At 49.6% G+C, this 25,203-nt stretch overlaps 1 protein-coding gene across 1 annotated transcript in view; it reads right to left on the bottom strand.

Moving 5' to 3' along the window:
• The window catches only part of LOC128109038 (solute carrier family 2, facilitated glucose transporter member 9-like), a 141,036-nt gene that overhangs the window by 49,294 nt on the left and 66,539 nt on the right, over positions 1-25,203 (bottom strand). The window contains exons 8-9 of the mRNA XM_052736037.1: positions 10,161-10,348; positions 856-966 (exon numbers count right to left, since the gene is read on the bottom strand). Of these exons, the coding sequence (XP_052591997.1) occupies positions 856-966; positions 10,161-10,348 (299 nt within the window). The remainder of the gene's footprint in view (positions 1-855; positions 967-10,160; positions 10,349-25,203) is intronic.

Raw genomic sequence — 25,203 nt, 5'->3', positions numbered from 1 at the left:
ACGGTGGGCACCTGCTGACATGCACCGTCCTCCAGCCCTGCCAGTCACTTAGTGACATTTGTTTACTCCCCAGTCCGTGCCTGTGAGGCAGGAACATGTCCTTATGTAAATGGGGAAAGTGAACCACAGAGAGTCACCTGTCTCATGTGTCACCTCTCTCAGGAGAAGCAGAGCTGGCATGGGAACCCAGACCATCCCTGTTGTGAGTAGGAAAAGGAGCACAGGTTTTGGAGGACTGATACAACCTTCATTACCAAAGCAAATTCTCATACAGACCCTTTCCTGGCTACATGGTGCACCCCATTAAAGCCACCAGATCAGTAGAAGGAGGGAAGTCATGAAAAAAAATTGGATCTGCTGAAGAGTCAGCAGTGGGGTGGGGAAACCGGCCTGCTTGTGCTGACATCCCCCTGTTCTGTGGAGATCAGCAGGGGAGACCGAACACTCGAGCATCTCCTTCGAGGTCAGAGATGTCAGCTCACCCCTCTTTCATTTCTGAAGAACCCCACAGGTACCGTGTGTCTATAGAGTGAAGCACAGACCACACTTCCACAAGAAGACAGATGTGAGCGCTTCTTCAAGGGAAGCTGCTAAGGCTCAGAGAAGTGGAGCACATAGTCCAACATCACACAGTCAGAACTAGGCTTCAGTGTGTTTTCTTTGGAGACACAAGGCATGGAGACACAGAGAAGAAGAGCCTAGGTGGGTGAAGCGTCCTGGAGCCTGAGCCTCTCCCAAAGCCAGACAGGGTCCCACGACAAGGCCCACCCTCGTGAAGCAAGTCCTGTTAATCTCCCTGGGTGCCCGAATGCCACTTAGCTCTTGGGGCATTCTCAGGAGCCCTTGGTGACTTACAGAGAAGATGGCAGCTAGCGTCTCAATTCCACCAGTGCTCAGGGTGATGTATGGGATCTTGTCCTGAGGGATCCCAGCTTTGGAAAAGATGCTGTTGGTGTAGAACCAGATCTGTAACGCAGAAAAGAACAGACAGGTCATCCAGAGACCTCAGTCTCCTCCCTAAGTTAGACGAAGGTGTGAGGATCTCTCTGCACAGTGCCCCTGAGTCCAGGCTCACAGGGGAGCTGTGCCATATGGCCACGTGGCTCCCCCCTTCCTCGCTAACAGACTCCTGTGTTCCTGGGAGTGATGTCTGCCCCCCTGAGACACTGTTTCCTAGACTGCACACTGCACCGCAGTTAGGAGGGTAGCAACAGAAATACGGGTGGGGGTGGCAGGAAGCTTCTTACTGTATTTTTACATTTATTTATTTATTTATTATGGGGGTGGGGCAGTGCACATGTACCTGCGTGTGTGTCGGGGGGAGGGGAAGTCAGAAAAGAAGCTGTAGGAGTAAGTCAGTTCCCTCTTTCCATCACGTGGGGCCCAGGGATTGAGTGCAGGTCAGACTCGATAGTAAGAACCTTTACTGAATGAGCCATCTCACCGGCCGCCCTCCTCTCCCTCCAGTCCTTCTTCTTCCTCCTCTTCTTTTAAAGAAACTTTATCAAAGGAGTATGCTCTCAAGTTTGTTTTATTTGATTTTGGCCTACTTTCCTTTCTGTGGTCAGGGTGGTGAATGTGATGGTTGGAGCCTCTGCAGCCCTCTTGGGTCATTAACATAACATGCTGGGATAAGCATGCTTTGTGAGAATCAAAAACTGTTTCTACCCCACAAAACATTTTACTATCACCCACTAGAAACTGCTATGATAAATCTACTGCAGTACATATGGTACAAATGATGCTCTTGAGGTCTGTGTAACTGTACACGTACAGTCAGGTCCAAAGGAAACTCCTGTTCCCCAAACTCCCAAAGGCAGTCCAAATATTCAGAAATGAGCTCAACCTGGACTGTAGGAGGGTCTCTGGCTGTGAGATAAAAGCCAGCATTCCTCAGGAGCTTGTGAGGTTGGTTCCCATCTACCAAAAGGAGTTGTTTCCCTTACCCCTGGCATAAGGGACATAGGGCTACCTGAGGTTCCTATTAGCATATCAAAGTCCATGCTGGCCTCCTGGCTCCCTCAGTATCACAGGTACCTGTTACACATTTCAAAGTCCATGCTAGCATTCTGCCCTTTCCATCTCCTCCTCTACCCTTAACTCCCTCCAGCTCATGGGCTTCTCTCCCTGCCAAGAGTCATGGCAGCATACAGCAGATGGCAATTAATAATTCAGGTGTCAACCCACCAGGTGAATGATTCTCTGATGGAGGAACCTCATTCAAGCAAGGCTTACAAGGCCACAGACTCCAAATATTGTTTGCTTCTGTCTGTAATTTTCTCATGTGCTACTATAATTCTTCCCTAAACAGCTATGAGATTCTTCCCACAGCCTATTGGTAGTGTGGTTTCCACTATTTGGGTACATTTATTTCTGTGGATTGACAAGAAGATTATTTCTTCTTAAACTGTTATTTTGATGAACGAAAATATATTTTCATAGCTAGGCCCATTGTTCCAAGAAAACTAGACCCATTGTTCCACAAAAACTTTGAGAAACTTAGAAACCCGTTTTATATCATAGCTCAGGCTGACATAGGAAAATAACAGTATCCTCAGCTACAAAGATAGTCTTTACACAATTAGCTGATTTAAAGCCTCAAAGTAAACTCAGATTCGACCAGGTGCTTTGAAAGGTGTCTTGATAATGCATTATAAGATAAACCTTCCCAGAAAATGCACAAGGACAGTGTTGCCAGCTTTCTGATTTGTTGAACCACGTAGTTATTGGGCACAAAGCAACTTTATCACGGTGCCAGCTCCTCTCTTGCCAAGTCTGGCCAATAGCATAGACCAGTGATTAACTCCCTGCACAAATTCCTCAGCAGTTAACTCTCTGCACACAAACTCCTAATCTTAGTTTTATGATACAAGACTCAAAGTTCAGCCAGAGGACAATCTAACTTCTTAGCCCTGAGAGAAAGCTACAAGTTTCCTTTTTTTGGTCTAAAGTTGCACACAGGATAGAAGAATATGCTTTAAGATTTGGGATGCTTTTAATGTAACTGTCCCTCAGCCTTCACTTTACAGCCTTCACACCAAGGAATGTGGTTACTCCCTCCCAACCATGCTGGCTGCAGTCCGCATTTTCCCATCAGCCCCTCTTTCCCTCTCAAAGTAAACAATACAAGTCTGAGAGAAACTGACACCCTTACTATTGTTACCACAAAATGTTAGTTTAAGATGTTTATTACACTTAGAAATATAGAATATAATGCACAATTTCTCTATTTTTCGTAGACTCCCCATTAGGTTAGCTTTATAACTCCTCTAATATCCTTTATAGGCTATCTCCTTAGTAAGATAACAGAATGCCCAGATCTTCCTTTACAGCTGCAACTGCCCCACTAATTAGGAAGCTGAGAGATTTATTATATGTGTGTTATCAGAATGACTTTGCTTCTTATCATTTACTTAAGAAAGGAAATGTAAATTTCAAATAAAACTTTTATTGCCTGAAGAATTTCTGTTGTATCTCTATCTGTCTGTCTGTCTCTCTGTCTCTGTCTCTGTCTCTGTCTCTCTCTCTGTCTCTCTCTGTCTATCTATCTATCTATCTATCTATCTATGTGTGTAAAACAAAGGGATTTGAATTCTACTTGAAAAAATAAAGAATGTGGCCATCAGAATGTGTATGAGTCTTATTCCATTTCTAAGGCCCTCAGATAGAAAATTTTTCTTAAGCCTCGCTACGCTGCAGCATTTTCTTTCTAACCCTGGAACAGCTTGGAAGCTGGTCTTTCAGACTGCAATAACTCCCCGCTTCTTATAACCCAGCTATTCTCACTATTCTCTCTCTCTCTCTCTCTCTCTCTCTCTCTCTCTCTCTCTCTCTCTCTCTCATCTGTTCTCTATCTCTTGCTATCCCTCTGTCTCCACCATTCTCTCCCACTCTCCCGATACCCTAGCTATACCCAGGCTCCTGCTTTCTTCCTCTGCTCTGGACTCTTCCAGATGCCTCTGGCTGTTCTCTTGCTCTCAAATCTACAATAAGAACCTTTAATCATATGGAGCAGTCGTCGACAGTTTCTTCACGGGGCCCCCTCACATACAGAAACATTGGGACATTGGTATCTCTTGGCAGAGCCACTGATGCCCACAACTCGGGCACAACACTGGGTTGCCCTGCTCCAATGCTTGTGTGAGGAAGCCCTTGTTTCTAAATCTATCTCGTTACAAACAGTTGTTTGAGAAGCTATTCATTCTCTCATGTCAGGGAAAATCAAGACTGACTTGTATCCAACAGCTGGTTAGGTGTGCAGGGACAGGTAATTCTTCATAGGGTCTCCTGAACACCCAGAGACACAATTCAAATGAGTTACTTTCCTGATCCTTGGCATCAATTGGCAGAGATGGGTTTTAATGTTCACTTGAAGCAAGCAGCCACTGCCCTGGGTTATCTGACTCCCATTTGAGTGGGTGGGAGAGGTAGGACTTCAGGCTATCGGTGTGAGCCTTGCTACCTTATTTGCGGGGCACAGAGGCCGTACCTCACTAGCCCACCAGTTCTTGTGCATTTGAGGCTATCTATCATTCCCAACCCCTCAATGTCCCTGGATTTGTCACACAGGCTCCCTCCCCTTTGGATAGCCATGGTCCCCCAGACCCTGTCACAGCTGGATTGCAGACTTGGTTAAGAGTATTATTTATTGTCATCCCAACTCGCTGGTTTTTAGTGCCACCATGCTCTCTGCTTTCCACTCACAGGGAGGCAGAGCTTCCAGCCCCCACCCACACTTGGTATATATTTTCCCATAGAAGCTGTTCTCCAGCTCCACGTCATCTCAGCTCAGGGCCTCTCATTTGCCCCTCTGGCTTTCATGACCCTTTTCTTCCCTAGTTTCCTTTCTTTCTGCAGTGGTGCAGCTGTGGACATCCTCAGCAGGTTGGAAGTCAGTGGTGAGGGTCATTGTGCATGCCATTCTGTGTTCATTGTAGTAAGGAAGGCTGAGTCATCTTGCTGAATGCATCTAGACATCCCTAGGCAGGAGCTGCCCTTCACTCCCTGCCCCCTAGCCCCAGCCTGGAGCCTGTGAAGTCTGTAGGGGTAGCCTGTCCCATTCTGCAGATCCATGTAGCACCCTGCCCCCACACCTTATTTCAAGGAGGGGGAGGTGACTGCCTTTGCTTTGACCTCTGTGTGAACTGAAAGTGATGTGATCTGACAGTTTCAGGGCCTTGTGACAGGAAAGGAGGAAGCACCTGGGACACTCAGAGTCACAGAGCCATGGAGCCAGGGCTGGCCGCCCCCACCCCACCTCACCAAGTCAGCAGGAGCAACTACACTCACCTCCCCTTTTGCAGGTTGCCCCAGGTTCCCTACCGCAATGGTGCTAACATGCTGATGCCTCCAGGAAAAGCCTTCATGTAACAAACAACAGGCACCTTCTAGACGGTTCCATCTCTCCATGGAGATATGCAGACTCATCGGATAAAAAGAGCCTCTGTTGTCAGTCTGTGTAGGAGGCATCTGTGAGGCCATCCTCCTTGGGGATGGATCCTTAAGGAGCCCCAGCAGGAGCAGCGCTGGCATCTTTCTGAGTCTCCATTTCAATTGTCCAAATGCCTCCCTTTCAGCTGCTGGTGCAGTGTTTTGATGAGGCAGTGTGTTGTGCCACCATTCTAGCCCTTCACACTGTGAGAAGACTGAGGAGAAAGCAAGAGCCCCACCCCACACAATGACCCGGGAGTGGAGAGGTGCCCGCTGGGAACCCACTCTCTTCACAGTATGATTCAGATCCCTCTACTGACACCCAGGGCTCCTCTATCTGCTCGTGGCTGTAAACACAGTGGCCATGGGCTAAGAGAGGCGGTCTGACCTTCTTTGCCAACATGTGCCGATGTCTGCCTCATCTTTGTCCCGTGTGTTAGTGACTTTTCTGGTGGTGACCAAGCTGACAAGAAGGAACTCAAGTGGATGGCTTTCGTTCTGTTTGGGCTCACAATGTGAGAGGGTACAGTGTGTCATAGTGGAATTCATGGAGGTGAGACTCCACACAGACCAAGAAGTAGAGAGCAAATAGGAACCTGGGCTGTGACCCCTGAGACCTGTCCCACCGGGACACACTTCCTGCTCATCTCCATTTTCTAAGCTATCCATAGCATCCCTGGACAGCACCATCACCGGGGAACCATGTGCTCTAACACATGACCCTGTGGGGGGGACAGTCCACGTTCAAACTACAACACCCAGAGCAAGACAATGCTGACCTGGACATGCTTGCTGGACATGGTGATCAGAACCATGGTCTGGGAATCTTAGTTTACACCGCAAATCTGACTCTAAACGTGGTTCAGGCCCTTGAGGCAGCAGGTTTTCCTGGATCACCTGAGAGAACTATGGATGCAATCACTCCTTATAGAGGGGAAATGGGGAGGCAGAGTTGGTCAGAGATGTCGGGGAGGGAGAGACATTCAAACCTACTGTATTGCTGCTGACTCTGAAGATGGAGGAGGAGGCCACAAGCCAAGGAGAGGAGGCAGCTCCTAGAAAGCTAGGAAAACAGAGGAACGGCTTTTCTCCTGGTGTGTCCAGGAGGAGTGTGGCCTGATTTGATGTGAGGACCTCTGACCTCCTAAGCTGTACGATGGCAAGTGGTCTGAAGCCTGTGGTTGTTAGAGATGTGGTTTATTTTTGTCCGGCAGTGACAAGAAATGGATACACCGGAGAGATGTAATTCATTTATATTATGCTCTCCCCAGGGATGGGTCTCTTCCACAGACTGATCTATGGCTCTGTTTTGAGGCTTAGGCTTGCTCGTGTATTAAACATCTTCTGGGTGCTTGCCTAGGCTTCATCCCTGCTGGGCAGAACCTACTTGCTTTTTCTCTGTGTGGCATGCACAGGTCCTTATCCAGGACAAAGCTTGGGTGCTTTTTCCTGACCCCATCCTGTTCTCTCAACAGCTGTGCCGTGAAACACCAGGCTAGGCTTCAGGCCAGGATGTGAAGAGACTAAGGGTACCTTGGGACTAAACCAGCTAAAATAGGCAGGGTTTGAAAACGGCCACACACACAGGACAAACACAAGGGAGAATTATTACCAAGCTGAAACCCTGACCCACAAAACGCCTTTGGTGAGTGTCCTCAGCTCAGACATTAGACAGTCTGTCCCATTCCTTGTATGTTGAGTGTGTGTGTGTGTGTGTGTGTGTGTGTGTGTGTGTGTGTGTGTGTGTGTGTGTGTAGATCTGAGGTCAACCTCAGGTGTCATTCCAGGTGTATCCACCCTGTTCTCTCACTAGCTTGGGCTTGCTGATTGCTAGGTGGCTGGCCACTGAGTCCCGGGTCCACTTGTCTGTCTCCCAGTGCTGGGATTACAGGCATGCGCCACCATATTAGCCTTTTGAATGTAGGTTCTGGAGATGGACGTCAGGCCCTCATGCACACAGTAAGCTCTTTACCAACGGGGCCCTCTCTCTATTTCTTAGTTCCTTCTTAGAGATTCCCTTTGTATAGAGAGGAGGGAGAGGAGGGGAGTGGGCAAGGGAGAGGAGTAACAACCTCAAGGCCCTTTAGCATCACCTGATCTTATTTTTAAAATAGCTGATCTTAGAGGCCCCACGGCTGGGCAATGCGCTGTTAGTCTCCTGCTAGCTTGGCTGCAGATACCATTGCTGATGTGTAAGTCACGATGAGAACACCTGCTCAGGATGCTCTGCAGACTGCATCAAATTCCCAACCCTTCTGCCTCGGCGTCTGGAGTTTCCAGATCAGCGTGCCCCACCAGACCAGCTCTCCTTTGCAGGAACGTGATGCTGCTTTCACCTTAAATGACTGAAGGGGGACAAATAGCAGGTCTGCCCAACATGATAACTAAAGGCCGATAACTCAGCATTGGCACAATCTGAAGAACATGGAGGCCAGCAGGGACTCGGGCATCAGTGACCTGAGCAATGCATAAGGTCTATTTAATAGAGTGGTTCTCAGCCAGGGCAACTTGACCTCCAGGGCTGCAGCTGGGCAGGGGCCAAGGATGACACTGACCATCCTGTAACCTCAGGACGGTGGTTTCCAGCCTCAGGTGTAAACAGTTTATGGAGCTGAGAAGCCCTGGCCTAGTGCAGGTGCTGGGGACTTAGAGAAGGGAGCAGGTGTGACTTGGCAGGGCCAGCACCATGCTCCCTGGACCTTGAGCTACCTGTAAGATACAATGTCTTTCTCACATAAGAAGTCTGTATGATGCTTACATCCTATAGACTTCTTGGGAACCAATGGGAAGGTGACTGGCTGTATTGACCAGTGTCTCCCAATCGACTGATCATAGTCATCTAAATGAGGGACAACGCAATTTTTAAAGCTACCTACTGTTTTTGTCTGGGTTAGTTCTTGGCCATGGCCTCTGCAGTATGGAAGAGAAGGCTGCAGTTCAGGGGAGGGCCTGGACCCAAGCCAGTGTGTCAGGCTTGCTGCTGGCATTTACCACTAACCAGCACGTGTGTCCTTTTGTCTATAAACTGAGAGAAGCATTGCTCTGTGGTTGCCTACGGGTGAGGTGGGGACAGCGTGAGAAACACATATGGAGTACCCTGAGGGGGCACTGAGGTCCCTCACTGCTTAGGGCTTACGTACCTAGAACTTGGGATTCAGACAATTGGTGCCCAAATCTCCTTTCTACAGCTTCTAGCAATGAACCTCTGGGGAAATGCTTCAGTATCTCTGTGCTTAACAGCGGGGCCTTAAGGACAGCTCTGGGCCCCACGAGGTGCTAATGTGAGCACCTGATCAGGAGGACAACTGAGTGCATAAAGTCAGGCCAGGGGGAGCAGATGGCCCAGGTTGCTTGCTATAGGTACATGGTGACAGCGAGGTGGGAAGCCAGGCCTCTGACTGAGCCCAAAGCTCTTTGTCCTGTGTCAGGGAAAGCGTGTGAGCCGGGAAGGTAGAAACAGTCACCACCCTGCAGCCCACCAGATAGATTTTTCTGGCACACCTCTGTGCAGTGGGGCTTGAGGACACATGGGCAGAATTCATCTGTTATAGGATCCGCAGATGGGAAATTAGGTCCTGGTGCAGGAGAAGGTCTGCCCGGCAATGTCATGGCTCTCCATCTAACTGCCTCATTAAGCATGAACCTCACATGTCCTTAAGACTCTAAGTATGAGCCTTAGGAAACAGTGCATCCTTCCTCTCCCTTCAGAACAAGGAGGGTCTGATATACCTGACCTTGAACTTGCCTGAGGGAGAAAAACGGCAGAACTGGCCATGGCCGCTCTGGACTTAGACTGAGCTCTTAACTCTCCACTCCACATTGTTCTCTCTTAACCAGACCAAGGCAAAAAAGCAAAAATGACTAAGGAAGAAGTGACCTCATTTTACACCAGAGTTTCCGAAAATAGAATCTGGAGATGTTGACATTAGGCAGAATGTGTGGCTGCGGTCTTCCTGGACAGTCATTTCCCCTTTTCTGGACAGGAGTCCCACGGCCACTCCCTCTCCCACCTGAACACCACCCCGCACAATAACAGGGGGTGCTAGACTCTTGTTGAGCAGGTATAAAGGCTGAGGTCCATCATCTGAGCTCTTTGGGGGCCCTCCCCACAGTTCCCCTTCCCTGCCTCTGTGAAATGTTCTCGGCGCTGTGTGCCTGGAAGCCTGTCTGCATCCCTTGGTGGATGGAGAGCTGACCACATCCCAAGGTGAGGCATCCCACTTGGTTCCCCAGAAGCAACCACACTCAGCTTCCTCACTTCTCAGATTTGGGGATTTTTGCCTTCTGGAACGTTGACGAGAGCTAGAAGCTTGAGGACTCCAGAGAGGGCTCAGCTTAGACTCCGATAAGATGAAGCCAGCACCACCAAGATCGCTTCTATTTAAATCACTTCGGTCTGCTGTCCCTTTGACTTCCTGTGTCTGTTTATTGAGAGCTATGATACCGTATTTCCAGGGACACACAGTAGGACAACAAGTATTAGTGCAAGGGATGACTGTGCTGGCTGTGTGGGTAAGTCCGCTCCATTCTATCCCGCTCTACAGAGGTGGGAACTGAGGACCAGCCAAGTTCTACAGATGTTCAAAGGCACAGCCTCAGTGGAGGTTTACAGAGCCAGGGTTTGAAGTAAGACATCCAGGGCTCACATTCTGAGCCACCCCCATTCTGGCCTCCCTCCCTTTCTCTGTTGATGCTGATGTGTATATGTTGGGGAAGGAGAGTATACTCACCGCATTGAGTCCACATAGCTGGTAGCTGGCCATGGTGATGACAACGGTGATGACCTGCCAGCGGACAAAAGGCGCCCTCAGCAGCTCCAGCACGGACATCAGGCGGAGGTTCCTCTGCACACGGCTCTCGGCCAGTACCTCCTCCAGCTCTCGGGAGACATCTGCTTTGCCCAGAAATGTTTGGAAGGCTGCGAAGAAGGAACGGCAGGGATTGGGATGTTGGTCCTCTAGGATGCTGGCCCTGAATGGGCCCCACTACCTGGACATACCCTTGTCAGGGGTCTTTGATCTCCTCGAGTCTATACCAAAACTGTGTTTGAAAATGGGGAGATGCACCCAGAGACATGCACCAATTTTCCTGAGGTCACCAAGTGGGCTGAGAGAGAAGCTGGGTCTCTTAATCACCCCCAATGTTCAAACCATCTTCCGGGACAGTTGTCCCATTTACCTTCTATTTACAGTCCTGGCCCTCAAGCTGGGGAAAAACTACATAGCATCAAGCATGTCAAACCTTGCTTAGACTCCCCCACCAGAACTGCTCTTCCAGTGAAAATTCACTGAGCACCTCCTGTGTGCCTGGCCCATCCTCACTGGGTGTCTGGAGGCTGGCCACAGGTTTACCAACCCCGAAGTTGCCTCTATGGGTGGAAGAGGATTGAACCTAATGACCCTCATTAGGACCCTTTTCACATGACCCTCTGGAATGTGGATGTCCGGAGTGTAAGAGGTCTCAAGCAGGAGAGTGAAGAGCTACACGCTCTCTTGATGGATGTATTTCCAAGTCAAGCATTGCAAATTTCCAGCCATTGGAGGAACTGTATTTTACCCCTTGTACAAGCAGGCCCCTGAGATTCTAACAGCCAGATCACACCGCATGGGTTCGGAGTAGAAGCCTGAATATTCATTGCTCTCAGTCTTCCCCTACAGGGAGAGGCAGCAGTGGTGAGGGCTCCTGTGGACAGTCCATTCCAGACACAGCAGGCAGTGTCCTTAATGACATGGCTCCTGCACCTCAGGCATGTGAAATTGCTCTTTTTAAGCAGAAAAGTAAAGTGGCTAAGCCTACTCCAGATTTTCCAGGCGGCGAGCCCAGAAGGGCTTTAGCGGTAGTGCGAGCGGCTTCCAAGCATCTCTTTGGAAGATCTGATTTAATGGTTCTGCCAGCACTGATTAAGGGTGCAGGTGAGAAGTGGCTGGATTTTTCACTGCACACTAACCCACTGGATTTTGAAATTGTCTTCCAAGTTCAAGATGTAATGCCCATGTCATAAAACAGGCCCAGAGTTCGCGAGCAGGAAAATATTTCCCTCACCTCCTTGATATGCATATTTCCATTACAAAATATGGGAAGCTTTATCTCCCCCCCCCTTTCACCTTGAAATCCTCAGCCAAATTCAAATGCACAGAGCTCATCGTAATTTCCCTCCACAACCTCGTTCTTGCTGACATCTCCAGGGTCTGACTCTCTCTCCCTGCATTTTCTCGTCCCAGCATCCCCTCTTGCACTGTGATTGGTTCTCTCAACCTCCCAACACACATACCATCACCTGTTAGCACCAGGAGGTCCCTGGCAGAGAACAGGTACCTGGGTGATGTTTGTTAGCATGGCTCAGATGGTAAATCTAGAACCTTCCCCCACAACAGGGATCTCCACTTTGGCACCAAGGACATCTTGGACTGAGTAGCTGCAGTGGGAACACTGGCACATGGTAGGATGTTCGACGCCATCCCTGGATTCTACCCACAGTTGTCATGATCTAAAAGACCTCCGGATATTGCCAAGCACCTTCTGGGGTGAGGCAAAGAGCAAGAGGCTCCTTGCTCCTCCCAAAGGGACACACACACACACACACACACACACACACACACACACACACACACACACACACTTGTCCCACCCTCTAGCATACCCCTTCCTCCCTTCCAGTGCAGGGCAGCTCCTCAGGACCCTAACCACTGGGCACCCTTTGCTTGCTAATTTGCAGCTATGTTTGAGCTGCGTAATCCCTGCTTTCTGTGATCGCTCTGAATGATGGCACTGTTGCTGGGGCTTTGATTTATTGGGGTTTGGGGCTTTTGCTATACAGGAGACCCTCCCCAACCAGAGATGTTTTTATGAGAATGACAACCTGGGGCTAAGCTGTGTGAGGGAGGGGTACTGAAGGGTGTCCCAGGCAGCTAGAGGAGGGGAACCTTTGGCAGCCGAAGAACATTCTGGAATTTGAGCAATGCAGACATCCATGGGCACATGTGCCCATTGCTCTGTGTTCTTTGAAATTTCCGTGCCTGTCCACCTTCTTGTTCATCGAGTTTCAGCTCAGTCAGTCCCCATCTCCTCCAGAGAGGAGCAAGCACAGAAGTGCAGGCCTGGGCCTGGGGTTGGGGCGAGGCTCCAAGGACATCCTGGGCCTAAGGTCACGATGGGGGTGCAATGGTTAGACTTCACTGACCATTTTGATTGGGCTTAGGATCATCTAGGAGACAAACTTGTGGACATGTCTGTGGGGAGTTTCTAGACTGACTTAACGTAAGGCAAGGAGACTCATTTAGCTGTGAGTGACATCCATGAGCTGGAGTCCTGGACTTGATAAAAAGGAGAATTCCAGTCTCTCTTCTTCTTGACTGTGGATGTGGTGTGGCAGCTGGTGCCTCATGCTCCTGCCGCCGTGGCTAGCACAGCTCCTGTTGCCCTCCCTCCCCACACAGGATGGACTGTGCCCACCAAGCAGGAGCCCAGTTAAGCCCTTCCTTCCTCAAGCTGCTTCCTGTCAGGTAGTTCGTCTAACTAATATAGAGGGAGAGACCAGTATTTCTGGGAGCCCAGAAGGTGTCTGTCTCCCCTTGGAGCTGAGATCACACTAATAAAACCCAGCTCTCCAGTCCCATGATGCTGTGGGACTTTCCCTGAGGAGATCTAAAGAAATATCTCACCCAGATGGGTGGACAGTGGCAGACTAAAGAAAGGTCTTTGTTCAAGTCCAGCTTTCTGAACCAATGAGCTTATTGGGGCCATTTATAGGAACACAGGGCACTCAAAGGCAGAGTGAGACATCACTGAGTTGCCCCTCTTCAGCGGCTGTTTAACACTTATATAGTGAGACCAGGAGCACGGGACTCAAAGACAGCTATATCACTAAGACACCCTTCCTCAGCAACTGTTTAACACTTATATAGTTAAACTCTCAGAGGGATTCCTGAGGCCCCCATGAACATCTTCTAGGGGTCTCATGGGCTTCTCACCTCCCTCCACAGTGGTGTTATGGATCTGAGCTCTCATGAGAGTCATCATGGATGCTTTGCTTCAAGATGGTGGTGTCACGTCCAACTTGGGGAAACAGTACTGAAATGCTGCTCAGCCTCATTCACTTACACCAGTGAAACTGATAAAGCCTGTCCCTTCCCCTTGCCGTCTGTCCCCTGTGTCACTGTGGCAGGTGCGGTCCACTGCCTTTTGCAGTTTACCATATCCCCTCTCGGGCAGGGCTGTCCCTGCCTAAGGCAGGGCTTGGTCCCCAGCAGTGAGCACCCATGGAGTGCCCTTGGCTAATGATGGAACAAAAACAACAAAGAAAAGCAGGACACCCGGATTCCTGGTGCCACACTGTCCCTGGAGCTGATGGGTTGTCAGGTGGGAGTGTTGTGGGGGTAACGGGTGGAGGCCTGGTCACCATAGCTGAACCTGCCTCTTGATGAGCCCCAGTCACCAACTGCCCTTCTTTTTTCCAGCTTTCCTTCCCTGTCCCACTTCCTAGCTGCCATCCATACTCAAAGAAGTCCCAATATGTCCTCACAACCTGGGTCAGAGAACAGTTACCTGCTCTAAATGCCTTGTGGTCACAGACACCTGGATATCACATCTCTGAGCCTTGCTGGTTCCAATTTTTTATTTTATGTATCATATTTTCTATTTAATTTTATGGCAGGATCTCACTATATAACCTAGGCTGGTCTCAAACTCAAGAACTACCTGCTCTAGCCTTATGAATAATGGAATTATAGCCATGCAACCCTGGGCCAGGATGCCTTTCATCTCTAGAGCCCAGGAACTCCTCCCTGCCCAAAGCTCAGGACCTCGGCATCTCCAGTGGGGACACTCGTTTCCAAGGTCTCTTCTCCAAGGTGATCAGGTTGATGGCCTGTACGGCGGCCTATCTCACAAATGCAGCTGAAGTTCTCAACTGTAGCACAGAGCTCGATCTGAGCTCCCTCCTCCCTGCTGCTCTGGATGCTGCGCTGGAGAAGGCATTACCCGACTCTACAGACTTGCCTCTGCTCCTGGCCCATTTTGTTCCTTCTGTCTGGGACATCCACCACTTTGCCTGCCTGGAACAGTCTTTTCTCAGGATGTGTTGAGCAGACATATCTCCCAGGAGGCCTCCTTGTCCCATCATAGCTACCCCATAACCTTTTCTCATCTGGCTTTCTTTGCCCCTGTGTCTGCCTCTCTGGGGGAACTTCTTTCATTCTTGACTAGGGTGATCTGTCTTCAAGGCTGCTGTATTTTACCCAATGAGTAATTTCCCCCGACAAAGGGACAATGTAGGGGACACTGCCATATGATGGGAAGGATGTGGGCCTGGGAGCCATGACGGCCTGGGCTTCATATCCTGCCCTGCCTCCCTCGTGTGATCCAGGACTAGTTAACCACTTCCTGTCTGCTATACTTGATTCTATAAGCTAGAAATGATAAAGCCCAGCTATCAGGTTGTTTGGGGACTAAAGTTACTTTTACCCACAGAGCTGGAACATAACTGATGTTCAACAAATAATAATTTTCATTATCACATTTGTCTGCGGAGTTGTTTTGCACGTACAGTCCCCTGACATGTTCTGAATGAATGGATGAGCACAGAACTCCTGCTACAGGGAACAGGGAGCATGACAGAAATACAGACGTGGAAAGCGGCAGGAATGGGGGAAGTATGTTAAATGTCTATCTACCAATTAAGTCAGCAAAGAAGCCTATAGCTGGCCTGGCTTCCTCCTCACTGCCCTGGAGACTGCGTCCTAACAGCCAATACATTTGGGGGTAAGCCCCCATGACAGCTCACGAGGGGACTGAGAGTGAGCTTGCATGTCTTACAGGGCCTCTGAGAGCCATGCTGCTGCTGTGAGCTCTGTGCTAGCCCCGGGACCCCTGATGTGTTGGACTGTGTAGAGACTCACCAGCCCTGAGGGTGCTCATTAGTACCAGCAGGAGCTCACTTTGTGGGAGACCACCATGGCCCGTGGCTGGACTCTGAATCTTGTGCCAGGAAGTCGGGAAGCAGCTTCCTGTCTTCAGCCTCTTTGAACAAATTCACATGTTCTCCCCTCCCTAGGGCCACATGCTTGCAGTCTCGAAGAAAGAACTCTGAAGGCTGTGGGATGGGGTGCAGCTGCAACCTGGGAGATTAGAGCTAGAACGGCTCTGCTTTTCCAGAGACCATGTTAGTCAGCTTTCAGGGTCCCTGGCCTGATCTCTCGTTCTAGTAAGTTCTAAGTACCGATGATCCCTTGGGGATTGAAAAAGGGGCTTCTTAAAGAGAAAGTCTGTGAGCTAATTGGCAGAAACCATGACCCCATTTAGCCCATGCTCAGAACATTTCCTGAGTCACTGATCAGGTCCTGATGCAGTGCCATGTGCAGATGGAGGATCAAAAGCTGCAGAGCCTGGGAAGGTGGTGTCCTTATTGTGTAATCTTAGGTGTGTCCCCTATAGTGATTTGAATTCGAATGGCCCTCATAGGTTCCTGTTTAAATACTTGTTGGACCTGTTTGGGAAGGGTTAGGAGGTGTGGCTTTGTTGGAGGAACTGTATCACTGGGAATAGGCTTTGTGGTCTCAAAAGATTCATTCTCAGTTCACCTTCTGCCTCCTACTTGAAGATCAAGATGTGAGCTCTCAGATGTTCCTGCCACTATGCCTTTGCTTGGCCATCATGGACCCTAACCCACCCAAACCGTAAACCAATTAAAGGTTTTCTTCTATAAGCCTTGGTCATGGTGTTTCATCACAGCAATAGAAAACTAACTAATAACTGCCCGCTGCATAATCATGTCAGATTTTCCCATGTGGGCTTAGAGTTATTTCTGTACTAGAAAAGGCTGCATGTTTCCTTGACCCAAACGCTGGGTGAATGCAGGTGGTGGATCAGGGTTGTATGCATATGCCACTCTCTGACTATGTCCCTACATGGCGGAGATGCCAGGTCTGTTAATCAGGACCCACCCTTGGGACCTTATTTCACTTCATTACCTCCTTACATGTCCATCTGCAGACACAGCCACTCTGTAGGCTTGGAGCCCTGTGGTGAATTGGGGGACACATAGTTCAGTCTGTGGCACCTGCTGGAGTTCTTTTCCATTGCTGTCATGGATTTCTGAGTCCCCACATCCTACCAGACCAAGTCTGGGTCAGACTTTCAGCCCTGAGCTCTTCCAGATCAATGAAGAGGTATCTGGAGCTAAGGGTGTGCCTCACAAACTCAGACAGAGCTGAAGTCATCACAGCCCAATGCTGCTCTTCAAACATCCCCCATAACAGTGCTGTGTATTTAAAACACAGAGAGCTGGGGCCACCCCAGAATGCTGCCCCTTAGCTGTGGGGCCTAGACAAATCATCCCTGCCTCGAGTCTTCTTCCTCAGGCTTGATGCAATGGCCAAGGTGTCTGCAAAGCTCACTCATGTCTATGGCCTGACTGTGCAAACATATGAGATACACAAACACACACACACACACACACACACACACACACACACACACACACACACACCTGGGCTGTTATGGTTCATCTCCACTGTCAACTTCACTAGATTTAGAATCACCTAGGAGACACACTTCTGGATGTGTCCTTGAGGATGTTTCCCGAGAGGTTTATCTGAGGCGGGAAGACCTACCCTGAGTGTGGATGGTACCGTCCTATGGCTTAGGACCCCAGACTGAAGGAAAGGGAGAAGTGGAGAAAGAGAGGTGAACATCGACATTCATGTCTCTCTGCTTCCTGGTGCCCAGAGATGTGAGAAGCAGCCGCGTGTTCATGACACATGCCTTCCCTGCCATGATGGACTATACCCTCTGACCAGGACCCAGAGTAAATGATTCACCTCTTACACTCCTGTCAGACAAGTAAGGAATACAGAAGCCTCCTTACGACCATACCCGCCTATTCAAACTCTGCCTTTACCACTTCCTTGAAGATTCTGGGCCTCAGTTTTCTCACCAGGAAACTGGACATAATAACGTTGGGGTTGTTGCTAGTACTGAGGGAGGGAGAATGCAGCCAGCACACACATCATTAGAATGCTACCTGGCTGCTACTGAGCAATGGGCACTATAAAGAAACAACAGGGGCTAGGGATGTAGCTCAGTGATAGAGCCCTTGCCTAGCATGTGCAAGGCCCTAGGTCTGGTCGTCAGTACTGTGTGTGTGTGTGTGTGTGTGTGTGTGTGTGTGTAATCAATACACTGACAATTGCAGTAGGTGCTGGCTACATTCTCCCTCCCTTGACCTTCCCTTCCTTTTCTTTGTCTAGACAGTGGGTACAAAATACTGTAACTTTCTGTTGTGGCTTAAGTTGTACACTTGTTATCATCTAGTACCTCATGAATGTGAGCTCTGGAAACAGTACCGTTTGTGTTGTTGTTGTGGTGGTGGTGGTGGTGGTGGTGGTGCTGTGGTCGCCCTGGGGTGGCCTGGTTCATCTGATTCCTGTCTTTGTAGGCAAAGGAGAACGGAGAACAGATGATGGGGCTCACTGAGACTGTAAGCATGGAGAAGGCTGGGGGATGCAGCTGCCAGCCAAGGCACCCTGTGGGTGTGGGAACACTTGGAGTATCAGAAGACTAAGTATGCGGCAGCACTGGGGTTGCAGGAAGACTAAGGATGTGGGAGGACTGAAGATGCTAGGTACTAAGGATATGAACCACTAAGGGTGCTGGGGACACTATCCATCACCAGCTAGCAGAGAAGTGGGGCTCTGTCAGTACTTCGACTTCCTACTTCCGGTCCCCAGAACAACTGCCCAGAGTTAGTTATGTATAGTGAGTTGATCGGAGCTGGCAGCTTGTGACGCTGCGCTGTGGTGACAGCCATACTTTATCTCTGGGATCTCTTGCAGAGTGAAGCCCAGAGTGGTCTGGAGGCTTCTTTCCCATGACAAAGCAGGCAAAGGAATGTCACACGAAACATGGCCAATGGTTCTCTGTGATCCCGTGCAGAGAGATGCTCTGAGCTCTTCGTTATGCACAGTGTAGGACTAAAGACTTCTAAAAACAGCTTTGTCGAGCCATTTCTTTTCAACTGCTACCGGCATTTAAGAGCAGGACATCATGGGGCTTCCAATGCAGGGTCAAGGTCTCTTCCTTATCACAGTGTGAAAGGGTATAGAAGGAGGTGTTGAGGGTCTATGGAGCTTCATACAATTTTACTGTGACTGTGCCTGGAACCTCATGGCCTGTATGAGGGTGTGGGAGACCCCACAGTGTGGAGAAGTCAGCTGGGCAATCATTGTTTTCCTTTGTGATCAGCACATAGTGATAAATTGTTTTTGTACAGTTTACTAGTCAGTGAATTGGATAATGATTAGCAAATTGGAGGATGATAATTTTGTCTTTTGATTGAATTAATCTGACAAATATACAGATCCCACCAAGGATTCAAGGTGTGGCGGTGTATGCCTGTAACCTCAGCCCTAGTGAGGAGGATGCGGGGGCACCAGGAGCTGAGGGTCATCATGGCTACTGTGGTGATTTGACATGTCCCCCATGGGCTCATGCATTTGAATACTAGGTCCCCAGTGGATGGTGCTCTTTGGGGAGGCTTAAGAGGTGTGGCCTTGCTGGAGGAAGTGTGTCACTGGGAGTGAGCTTTGAGAGCCCAAGGCCTTGCTTGACTCCCAGTTTTTTCTTTCTGCTTTGTGCTCGTGGTTCAAGATGTGAGCCCTAAGCTTCTGCGCTGGCTTCCATGCCTCCCTGCCATGCCGGGCTCTTATCCCTCTGAACTGTAAACCCAAATAAACTCTCCTGTGAGCTGCCTTGGCCATGGTGTTGTATCACAGCAACAGAAAAGTAACTTTTACAGTTATAGAGTGAGTTTGAGGCCAGCCTGGGGCTACAAGAGACTGAGTCAAAACCAAACCAAACCAAACAAACAAACAAAAAATTCCTCAAAGAAATTGAAGACTTAAAAACCAACGGAGACAGCACAAACCAAGATGTGGCACAGTGAGGACACTGCCTGTTCTTCAGTCACAGGCCACCGCAAGTTCCAAGGGCATTGGCTGACAACGCCTGGCAGAGCATAAAATTAACAAATAATTAATTAATAGTAATTAACAACAATACCCCAAGGTAAGGGGACATTTCTGGAGGAGTGTAAAAGTAGCAACTTTTAAATGAAATCATGCAATGAAAAGAGATCTTTGGAAATGTTTCTGTTTGGTAGTCAAAATAGTGTACTCAGACTGCCAATGAGAATTCTTGTGTCTGTACACCAAAGCTGGGGAGATGGCTCAGCGGGTAAGGAGCTTGACAAAAAAAAGGAGATCTAAGTTCAGATCCCAAAACCCAGGCAATGCCAGACACAGTAGTGTGTTTCTGTATGACCAACACTCCTATGGCACGATGGGAGGTGGAGACAGAATCCTCAGGAGACCCTGGCACACACAGCAGCAAACAACAGAGACCCTGTCGAGGACTGGTGTATGGCCACGTGGTGTGTGTGTGTGTGTGTGTGTGTGTGTGTGTGTGTGTGTGTGTGTGTGAGAGAGAGAGAGAGAGAGAGAGAGAGAGAGAGAGAGAGAGAGAGTAATAAAACCCCCCAGCATCTTGCAAAGAGTTTTTTCTTTTCATTCCTGCTTTAAAATAATCCAAACGAGTTCTGTGAGCTTTCCAAAATTGCAGTTGTCTATATAAAAAGTGAACTTCTTTAGACTGTTTCACCAGGGGGGACTGATTGACACTGGGGAAGATCTCCATCTTCCTGGCCACATTTCCATTTCCCCAGATGCTTTGTTCTGGGGATGGAGCTGAGCAGTAAATGAGATGCACTGGGCAGCAGCCTCGCCTCCTCCTTCTGAAGGGCTCTGTGAGTTCATCTTACTGCCAAGGCCAATTGTGAAACTGGTTTAGCTTCTGCTTGCTCTCTTTAGAAAAGAAAAGAGACAAGTTCTCTCTCTCTCTCTCTCTCTCTCTCTCTCTCTCACACACACACACACACACACACACACACACACACACACACACACACACACAGAGCACATTCTGCAGACTTCTTGCCTTTATCTAGCTCACCTGTGACCGACCCATGAGGTGATAAGGTTAGCATTATCATTCTGCAGGTAAGAAGGGGGAAGGGACTTGGCCTGAGAAGGGGTACCTGAAAGCACAGGCTGGGGGGGGTCTGTGTGAGGAGACTGCAGATGTGAAGGCTCGAAGGCCAACAGCACAACACATGTCGTAGGGGAATTGCATGGGACAGACAGGTCAGTCTCACTGGACTTCTGAGCAGCCCCTGCAGGAATAGCTCCCAGGATGTCCCCACAGCGGGGCTGGATGCTTATCTGAAGAGAATTAACTTCCCATACATCCACACTGCACTGTACATGGGCTGGATGGGCTCCTGGCCAAGGAGAACATATGGCGTGTTGAAGGCTGGGAAATGTCTGCACACTTCTGTGCTCACAGCTGTCTCACAGCTGGGTGCCAATTGCAGTGGACCATTGGAAAATGAGCCAGGGACAGAAGAGGCCAGGATCATCCCTGGGGCTAGGTGCTCCTGAAGTCTCCTTCTGAGCATCAGAAATGGTCCCTGGGAGCTGTCTTAGTTGACATGAGCTGCTGGAGGGAATAACATGGATGGGGCTTAGACAGTCTCACAGTCTGGAGGCTGGAAGTCTGAACTGAAGGTCCCATTGTGTTAGTTCTCTGGGCTGGTATATGGCCACCTGTTCTGTGTGTGTGTGTGTGTGTGTGTGTGTGTGTGTGTGTGTGAGAGAGAGAGAGAGAGAGAGAGAGAGAGAGAGAGAGAGAGAGAGAGAGAGAAAGAGAAACAGACAGACAGACAGAAAGAGAGAATGAACACTCCTGTCTCTCTTGTAAAGACACTAATAGCATCCTTGGAGCCCCACCTTCATGACTCCATTTAATCACCTCCCAAGAGCTTTGCTTCTGAATGCCATCATGCTGGGGCTTAGGACCTCCATCCAGGGGCAGGCAAACCTTTAGTCTCTAGCAGGAACTTGGAGCCAGACCTCAGAAGTGTCTTAACCTTGGTTCTCTCCTCTTCTCCTCACTTTCTCAATGCTATTTTGCATCCGGAGTCCTCGGCCAGGAGGCACTCCTGGCTTTTGCTCCTGCAGCCCCCTGGCTGCCAGCTTCATCAGGTGAGTTCTAAGAGCTAACTTTAGTATGGGCTGCTCTGTACCCAGAAACACGAACAGGGCTGTCTGGGATTGTGGCTTTCCCACCTGGAGCCCGAGAGGAAGATTATTTCCTCCAGCTTCTGTTTCTGTATAGGGGAGGCCCCAGGTACAGGAAACTTTGGGAAGGGAGGTGTTGGGGTGCATGCTGCAGCTAAGCAGCAGCTGCCATGGTGACTTCTGTCCTCGCCCAGCCCTGTCAGCACTGGAAGCTGTTGGAAGCACTACTAACCTTGGGACATTTCTTGACAGAGGCTGGGTATGGGTAGGGCACTTGCTGTCCTTGGTAAGGCCAGAATAAGGACATGGGCAGGAGCTTTGATGTGAGGGCATCAGCCCAGCATAGAAACTTCCTGACTCATGTGTCTAAGGATGGACTGGCTTTGGGGATTGTGAGTTCTTCATCCCCAGAAGTGTACAGGGCCATGGTGGCTACCTCAGAGGTGCTATAGATCCAGGCTCCAGCAGGAAGACAGATGGGCAAGGGGATCTCTGACTATGTGTCTGCTCTGTGGATGATGGGACCAGGTGAGGTGACAGCTTCTGAGGGGGAGGAGAGGGCAGAACAGACACCTTCCATTTTAACTTGTTGACTCCAGGGAAGAGGTGGTCTCAGACACCTGTAGTTGGCAGCTCATCTCAGAAAGACATTAGCCTATGGAGAATGGCCCTCCATGAGTCCATTTGCCAATGTCATTGAAAAATAGTCCATCCCAGGCCTCTCCCAGGCACTTCTTATACCCTTTCTTCAATTTGAAAGCAAGCAGTCTCCTACAGCTCTCACGTCATTCATATTCCTGGCCATCCTCTAGTCATTAGCTCTAAAGAATTTGAAAAAGGAGAACATGTTCATTTCTCATCTGGAATAAAGCCTGCTGGGTGGTCCAGTCAGCTTCTGGGCTGGAAGTGGTGAGGAATTTAGATCTAGTGCCACTTACAGACTCGCAATGACCAAAGCAGAGCTGGAACCCCAGGGAATCGGGAGCCTGACGTTAGCTGTACCTGCTACGTGCACCTCACAGACCTTCTCTCTATTGCAACAGCCTTAGAAGGTGGGTGCTGCTACGTGCGCTGCCCTCCAGGGACTTGGGGAATCCTCAGATGACCTCAGGTATCTGATCACTTTTTCCTCACACCCCGAAAGAACATTGAGAAAATCCCATAGAACAGAGAAGCTAAGAGGAGACTTGGTTCAGTTCCACTTAGCTTCAGCCTTTGTGGGTTGTTGTGAGGTGGGAGTGGGCCACACAGATCTACCAACTAAGAGAAGCATGAGGCAGGGTTGCTGCTGCAAGGGGAAGCTAGAGAAACAGTACTGTGAGGGGGGTGCACATGAGCCGCACTAGGCCACTGCCAGCTCTGTGCTTACCGCCTTTTAGCATTTAGGAAACAAGGAACTGAGAGATCAAGTCCCTCAGGAGAGCGGGAATCTCCACTCTTGCACCGCTGTGAGTCTGTGTGGGTGATGCAAGTTTAGGTCAAGTGATGGCAATGATAGGAGGTGGCCAGAGACAAGATGACCCACTTTTGCACTATCATGTCCCCTGCGCAAGAGTTTAGGGCCACCTCTAAACAGAGGGAGCGCCTTCTTTCTCTAGGACTATCGCTTTCCCTGAGGTGGACTTCGTCCGCCCTGGTATGGGCACTCATGGCATTCGGCCAAAATATCATCATGGCCACATGCTCCTGCGGGATGGGAGAGAAAGAGGCAGCTCTACCTCTGTCCCTGTGTGAGCTCGACAGTCATGTGACAGCTGGATACGTGGCTGTCTTCAGGAAGGAGTTACAATGAACACAATACAGATCGAACTCACACGCTCCTGGAGGGCCACTCTGAGCTGGGTTGCCTGAGAGGACTGCCCCTCATGAATGGGATGCTTGAGCAAGAGCACTGGTTTAAATCAATTAAATAAACACACGTGATCCCTCCCTGGTCTGCAGATGCTTGATCCAACCACACATGTCCACAGGCTTAGCACCAACCTGACTGCACACATTCCACAATTATCCTCACTTGGTCCATGCCAATCATCTTCCTGCCCATTCAGCTGCCCCCTCCTTCAGGAAGCTCCCCCTGTTCTCCCTGGGAACCCAGGGCATCTCTTCTGTGGCTCTTGGCACAGGATAACACTACTCTGATCTTCCAGGGCATCGGGTTCCTGGTGGACTCTCTTATGGACTATAGGCTTCAGTGCTCAGGGCCCTGCCTGGCTTTGTTCCTTATCTTATGCTCAGGGTTCTGTGTCCTGGGACACTGATGAGAGAGTCAATGGAGAAACCAATTCATTCTTTTTTTCTAGCTGCCAGGAAGCTCAGAGGTATTTGGTGGCTCTTCATGTCAGTTACATAATTAACCCAATGAGCTCAGTGCCACAGATGGGCACACAGGCGAGTCTCCTTGACTGTTCCCCGCTTCCATGTTGCCTGGGTTGCCTGACTCACAGCCGCATCCTGCCATCTTGAAAGTTGGACTCCTTCAGCCAAGTCCTTCTCATGTGATGTCCCCTGGTTCGCCCCCTGCCTCCAATTCTACTTTCTAGAAGGATCCTTGTGATTGTACTGTCTCCTCTTAGGCCGAGGCTCTTCCAGTCTGAATCCCGCTGATGGGCAGCCTCAGTTCCATCGATGACCTTCATTCCTTTGTTTTGTGCCACCTTTAGTCTTAACTGTCGGCAGGATGGGGTTGAGAGCCACCCAAGGGATTGATACGGCTCACTCTAGGTGTGTCTCAGAGGATTAGATCAAGAGGGCTCTGAGATGATGAACAGTTTAATCCATGGATGGATTTAGAATGTGACTGGACTATCCGGACAAGGCAGACGTGTGGAAGGTGGGGCCCGGCTGGAGGAAGTGGGCCACCAGCAGGTGTGCCTTTGGGAGCTGTCTCTTGTCCTGACCTGTGAAAGCTCAGCTCTGGTTCCTGTTCAACACAATGTAAATTACTTTGCCACATCATCGTACTGTGATGGCCCGAGGCCTCTGAAACTGGCCTTCTCCTTATGTTGTTAGTATTAGGCATTTAGTCACAGGGGTGCAAAGACTGATGAACACACCATGTTTTTACCTCAGGCTCAGGCTCTGGAAAGTAGAAAGTAGACCCCTTTTAAGGAGGGGATGGTGGAAGCCATTTTTCTGCCTTCCACACTAGCACCATAAGGACCTCAAAACAGTGGAGGCCGTTTGTAGAGCTGGAAGACTCGCTAAGATTTTGTAAATGTTCCCCTTGTTTATAAGGCAGAATTCAAGGCTCCGAGAGGAATGGATGATGAGCCACAGGAAGGTTGCTCAGTCAGTGCCCTGTGCTACTTCACCTGCTTAGTCAGAGGGACCAGACCACGGAGGAGATGGAGACATCATGTGTCCACGGAGTGATGAGAGCAGACCCTGCCCCAGCACTGGACCCCTGATGACCGCACCAGGCTTTGGGAGGCAGATATGCTAACCACTGTACTACCAACACTGCACCAACACACCGAGTTTTAGTGTTTCCTTTAACCACACTGCTCCTCCTGTCATACTCTAAATGAGCTGAGAATACAAGCTTTCCTCGGACCATTGAAACACTTTGTTCTAAAGCAGAGCCCAGATCCTCTGGGATGGCTAGGGCTGAGGCCCAGAGAGTCAGACCTGCATGAACCCTCCA

The sequence above is a fragment of the Peromyscus californicus genome, unplaced genomic scaffold, assembly GCF_007827085.1.
Source record: "Peromyscus californicus insignis strain IS unplaced genomic scaffold, ASM782708v3 Scaffold_13__1_contigs__length_99412109, whole genome shotgun sequence".
In the NCBI taxonomy this organism is placed as follows: Eukaryota; Metazoa; Chordata; class Mammalia; order Rodentia; family Cricetidae; genus Peromyscus; species Peromyscus californicus.
The sequence above is the reverse complement of the archived record's forward strand: the minus strand, read 5'-3'. Positions and strand labels throughout refer to the sequence as shown.